Source organism: Salmo trutta, unplaced genomic scaffold (assembly GCF_901001165.1).
Source record: "Salmo trutta unplaced genomic scaffold, fSalTru1.1, whole genome shotgun sequence".
In the NCBI taxonomy this organism is placed as follows: domain Eukaryota; kingdom Metazoa; phylum Chordata; class Actinopteri; order Salmoniformes; family Salmonidae; genus Salmo; species Salmo trutta.
In genome coordinates this window covers 28,792-34,423 of record NW_021822226.1, presented here as the reverse complement: position 1 = coordinate 34,423, position 5,632 = coordinate 28,792, and the positions used below count along the sequence as shown (strand labels likewise).

General features: G+C 49.8%; 1 protein-coding gene across 1 annotated transcript; it reads right to left on the bottom strand.

The window, feature by feature from the left end:
• Positions 1–3,894: 3,894 nt before the first annotated feature.
• On the bottom strand, positions 3,895–4,911 carry LOC115181206 (repetitive proline-rich cell wall protein-like). Its single transcript, XM_029743239.1, has one exon. The coding sequence runs from the start codon at positions 4,909–4,911 to the stop codon at positions 3,895–3,897; it is 1,017 nt and encodes a 338-aa protein (XP_029599099.1).
• Positions 4,912–5,632: the final 721 nt, after the last annotated feature.

Below are 5,632 nucleotides of genomic sequence, written 5' to 3'. Positions count from 1 at the left end.
AGGTAGGGTTGACAGAGAGGGTTAATACAGGTAGGGTGAACAGAGAGTGTTAATACAGGTAGGGTTACAGAGAGGGTTACTACAGGTAGGGTTGACAGAGAGGGTTAATACAGGTAGGGTTACAGAGAGGGTTAATACAGGTAGGGTGAACAGAGAGGGTTAATACAGGTAGAGTAGACAGAGAGGGTTACTACAGGTAGGGTTGACAGAGAGGGTTAATACAGGTAGGGTTGACAGAGAGGGTTAATACAGGTATAGGGTTGGACAGAGAGGTTAATACAGGTAGGGTTACAGAGAGGGTTAATACAGGTAGGGTGGACAGAGAGGGTTAATACAGGTAGGGTAGACAGAGAGGGTTAATACAGGTAGGGTAGACAGAGAGGGTTAATACAGGTAGGGTTACAGAGAGGGTTACTACAGGTAGGGTTGACAGAGAGGGTTAATACAGGTAGGGTTACAGAGAGGGTTAATACAGGTAGGGTTACAGAGAGGGTTAATACAGGTAGGGTAGACAGAGAGGGTTAATACAGGTAGGGTTGACAGAGAGGGTTAGTACAGGTAGAGTAGACAGAGAGGGTTAATACAGGTAGGGTATACAGAGAGGGTTAATACAGGTAGGGTAGACAGAGAGGGTTAATACAGGTAGGGTAAACAGAGAGGGTTAATACAGGTAGGGTAAACAGAGAGGGTTAGTACAGGTAGGGTGAACAGAGAGGGTTAATACAGGTAGGGTTGACAGAGAGGGTTACTACAGGTAGGGTAGACAGAGAGGGTTAATACAGGTAGAGTAGACAGAGAGGGTTAATACAGGTAGGGTAGACAGAGAGGGTTAATACAGGTAGGGTTGACAGAGAGGGTTAATACAGGTAGGGTAGACAGAGAGGGTTAATACAAGTAGGGTAGACAGAGAGGGTTAATACAGGTAGGGTTACAGAGAGGGGTTAATACAGGTAGGGTAGACAGAGAGGGTTAGTACAGGTAGGGTAGACAGAGGGGGTTAATACAGGCAGGGTAAACAGAGAGGAGAATCGTGTGGGGTGGTGTGTATACAACAGCACCCTGTTAGGAGAACCATGTGGGATGGTGTATATGCAGTAGTTCCCTATATAGTTCACTACTTTTAACCAAGGCCCATAGGGTCCATGTGAGACACATTTGAGACACAGCCACTGTGAAAGAGATGTAAGATCGCTCTGTGGACTCATGCCTAATGCTGTGACGGTCATTACATTTTGAAGCCGGTGATTGTCAAGAAAATTACTGCCGGTCTCACTGTAATTGACCGTTAATGTAACATAGCCCACACCATCACACTTCCTCCTCCTCCATGCTTCACGGTGGGAACCACACATGCGGAGATCATCCGTTCACCTTCTCTGCGTCTCACAAAGACACGGTGGTTGGTACCAAACATTTCACGTTTGGACTCATCAGACCAAAGGACAGATTTCCACTGGTCTAATGTCCGTTTATCATGTTTCTTAGCCCAAGCAAGTCTCTTCTTCTTATTGGTGTCCTTTAGTAGTGGTTTCTTTGCAGCAATTCGACGTTGAAGGCTGATTCACACAGTCTCCTCTGAACAGTTGATGTTGAGATGTGTCTGTTACTTGAACTCTGTGAAGCATTTATTTTGGCTGGAATTTCTGTGGCTGGTAACTCCAATGAACTTATCCTCTGCAGCAGAGGGAACTCTGGGTCTTCCTTTCCTGTGGCGGTCCTCATGAGGCTGGTAACATTAATGAACTTATCCTCTGCAGCAGAGGTAACTCTGGGTCTTCCTTTCCTGTGGCGGTCCTCATGAGAGCCAGTTTCATCATAGTGCTTGATGGTTTTTGCGACTGCACTCGAAGAAACTTTCAAAGTTCTTGTAATTTTCCAGATTGACTGACCTTCATGTCTTAAAGTTATGATGGACTGTCATTTCTCTTTGCTTATTTGAGCTGTTCTTGACATAATAGGAACTTGGTATTTTACCAAATAGGGCTATCTTCTGTATACCACCCCTACCTTGTCACAACACACTGATTGACTCAAACGCATTAAGAAGGAAATAAATTCCAAAAATGTACTTTTAACAAGGCACACCTGTTAATTGAAATGCATTCCAGCTGACTACCTCATCAAGCTGGTTGAGAGAATGCCAAGAGAGTGCATGTCATATAATAATTCTGCAGGAGGGGTGAAGTCAGGCGCAGGAGACTCAGGTACGTGAAACACGTAAATGTTTTAATGAAGGAAAAAACCAAGTCCAAAATATAAAGCCGACAAGGCCAGGGAAAAATATTCCAACAAAAGGAAGACTAAACAAAGTCTTCAGAATATCACGGGACGCAGCCCAACAACCCTAATGCCAAAACGCTAAATAAAATGGACAGAAAATAAATTCCCCTAACCTACAAGAACAGACACGAAACAATCCCGCACAACCCCAAACAAGAAACCGACAAACTAAATACCCCCCCCCCCCCCAATGACTAACAAGGAACAGGTGCAGACTAAAACAGACATAACTAACAAACACATGAAACATGGATCGGTGGCAGCTAGTAGGCCGGCGACGACGACCGTCGAGCGCCGCCCGACCGGGGAATGGCGCCACCTTCTGTGGACGTTGTGACAGTGCAAGAGAGTGCAAAGCTGTCATCAAGGAAAAGGGTGGCTACTTTGAAGAATCTCAAATATAAAATATATTTTAATTTGTTTAACACTTTAGTGGTTACTACATGATTCCATATGTTTTTTTAAATAGTTTTTCATAGTTTTGATGATAAAGAAAATGGAATGGAATGAGGTGTCCAAACATTTAATCAGTACTGTAGGTGTGGAATTATTTTTAGAATGGCCCACAAAAAAATGGCATCCGTAGCCAACACTTGAATAGCGAATGGAGGAAGCGCTACATGCCGTTACGTTTTTATATGCCAGCTAGGGTCCCCCCAACACTAACTAATGACTGGTCCCCCCCGTCTCCCTGGGATTTCCACCCCTGCAAGTAGGCTACAGGTAGGGTCCCCCCAACACTAACTAATGACTGGTCCCCCCCGTCTCCCTGGGATTTCCACCCCTGCAGGTAGGCTACAGGTAGGGTCCCCCCAACACTAACTAATGACTGGTCCCCCCCGTCTCCCTGGGATTTCCACCCCTGCAAGTAGGCTACAGGTAGGGTCCCCCCAACACTAACTAATGACTGGTCCCCCCCGTCTCCCTGGGATTTCCACCCCTGCAGGTAGGCTACAGGTAGGGTCCCCCCAACACTAACTAATGACTGGTCCCCCCCGTCTCCCTGGGATTTCCACCCCTGCAGGTAGGCTACAGGTAGGGTCCCCCCAACACTAACTAATGACTGGTCCCCCCGTCTCCCTGGGATTTCCACCCCTGCAGGTAGGCTACAGGTAGGGTCCCCCCAACACTAACTAATGACTGGTCCCCCCCGTCTCCCTGGGATTTCCGCCCCTGCAGGTAGGCTACAGGTAGGGTCCCCCAACACTAACTAATGACTGGTCCCCCCGTCTCCCTGGGATTTCCGCCCCTGCAGGTAGGCTACGGTAGGGTCCCCCCAACACTAACTAATGACTGGTCCCCCCGTCTCCCTGGGATTTCCGCCCCTGCAGGTAGGCTACACCGGTTGTAAAGTGGATTCATGTGCTTCAATTTATTGAGAATATAGCAATAAATATAGCAGCATGAGAAAGCTGGGATGCTCTTTTAAATAGTGGCCAGTCAAAATTACGTTTTTATATGCGATTGCACAATGACTGGGATTATAAGAACATGTTTCAATAGGCTCTGAAGGCTATGGGCTCTCCAACCCTGTTCCAGGGGTCCTAGGCCAAAGGTTAGGGTTAGAGTCCTGACTGGCCCAGGGTTAGGGCTTGGGTCCTGATTGGTCCAGGATCAGGGTTCTGACTGGCCCATGGTAGTCCTGACTCCTGACTGTGGGCAGAGCAAAGGTTGCGTCCAAGGCTTAACCCCAGCCCAGGGGCCAGGTAGACAGGGGTCAGTCTGACAGGGGTCAGTCTGACAGGGGTCAGGTAGACAGGGGCCAGGTAGACAGGGGTCAGGTAGACAGGGGCCAGGTAGACAGGGGTCAGACACACGGGTCAGGTAGACACGGGCCAGGTAGACAGGGGTCAGACACACAGGGGCCAGGTAGACAGGGGTCAGGTAGACAGGGGCCAGGTAGACAGGGGCCAGGTAGACAGGGGCCAGGTAGACAGGGGCCAGGTAGACAGGGGTCAGACAGACAGGGGCCAGGTAGACAAGGGTCAGGTAGACAGGGGCCAGGTGAACAGGGGCCAGGTAGACAGGGGCCAGGTAGACAGGGGCCAGGTAGACGGTGGTCAGACAGACAGGGGCCAGGTAGACAGGGGCCAGGTGGACAGGGGCCAGGTAGACAGGGGCCAGGTAGACAGGGGTCAGGTAGACAGGGGCCAGGTGGACAGGGGCCAGGTAGACAGGGGTCAGGTAGACAGGGGCCAGGTAGACAGAGGTCAGGTAGACAGAGGCCAGGTATACAGGGGTCAGGTAGACAGAGGCCAGGTAGACAGGGGTCAGGTAGACAGAGGCCAGGTAGACAGGGGTCAGGTAGACAGAGGCCAGGTAGACAGGGGTCAGGCTGACACGGGTCAGGTAGACAGGGGCCAGACAGACAGGGGTCAGGTAGACAGGGGTCAGGTAGACAGAGGCCAGGTAGACAGGGGTCAGGCTGACACGGGTCAGACACACAGGGGTCAGGCAGACAGGGGCCAGGTAGACAGGGGTCAGGTAGACAGGGGCCAGACAGACAGGGGTCAGACACACAGGGGTCAGACAGACAGGGGTCAGACAGGGGCCTGAGGAAGCTGAGAAGGTCCCAGTACTGGAGTGCCTCTGACTCTGCTTCTGACTTTCCTTACCTGAGGAGCAAAACATCCTGAACACACACACAAATACACACTAAATGGAAGGAACTGTGGGTCAGAGATAGCCCTTTGTCAGGAACCATAGGAACCAGCAGGACGGACGGGGTCCACCCGGTGAGCCCCGGCCCAGCAGGATGTAGCTACAGTGGACTGGACCCACCAGATATCCCCCTGGCTTAGTTCACACATTCTCTCTCTGTGCAATCTCTGGCCAGCCTGTGGTTCCGTCTTTTCAATATCCATTGTGTTGTAACAGGGCTGTGTTCAGGAATCACTGCTTCCTGTTGCTGCTGACCTACTATATTCTCTCTCTCTCTCTACTTTATGCTTTACTTATTATTATTACTGTTGTGATGGTAATGATAACAGTTTAGTGGTGGTGGTAGTAGTGGTAGTAGTAGTAGGCGTGATGGTGGTAGTAGTAGTAGGGGTGATGGTAATGAGAGCAGTTTAGTGGTCGTGGTAGTAGTGGTAGTAGTAGTAGGGGTGATGGTGGTAGTAGTAGTAGGGGTGATGGTGGTAGTAGTAGTAGGGGTGATGGTAATGAGAGCAGTTTAGTGGTCGTGGTAGTAGTGGTAGTAGTAGTAGGGGTGATGGTAATGAGAGCAGTTTAGTGGTGGTGGTGGTAGTAGTAGTAGGGGTGATGGTGGTAGTAGTGGTAGTAGTAGGGGTGATGGTGGTAGTAGTGGTAGTAGTAGGGGTGATGGTAATGAGAGCAGTTTAGTGGTGGT

Bases quoted from the DNA above. Each gene is read 5' to 3' on its own strand.
- LOC115181206 (XM_029743239.1), bottom strand. From the start codon at position 4,911: ATGTTTTGCTCCTCAGGTAAGGAAAGTCAGAAGCAGAGTCAGAGGCAC.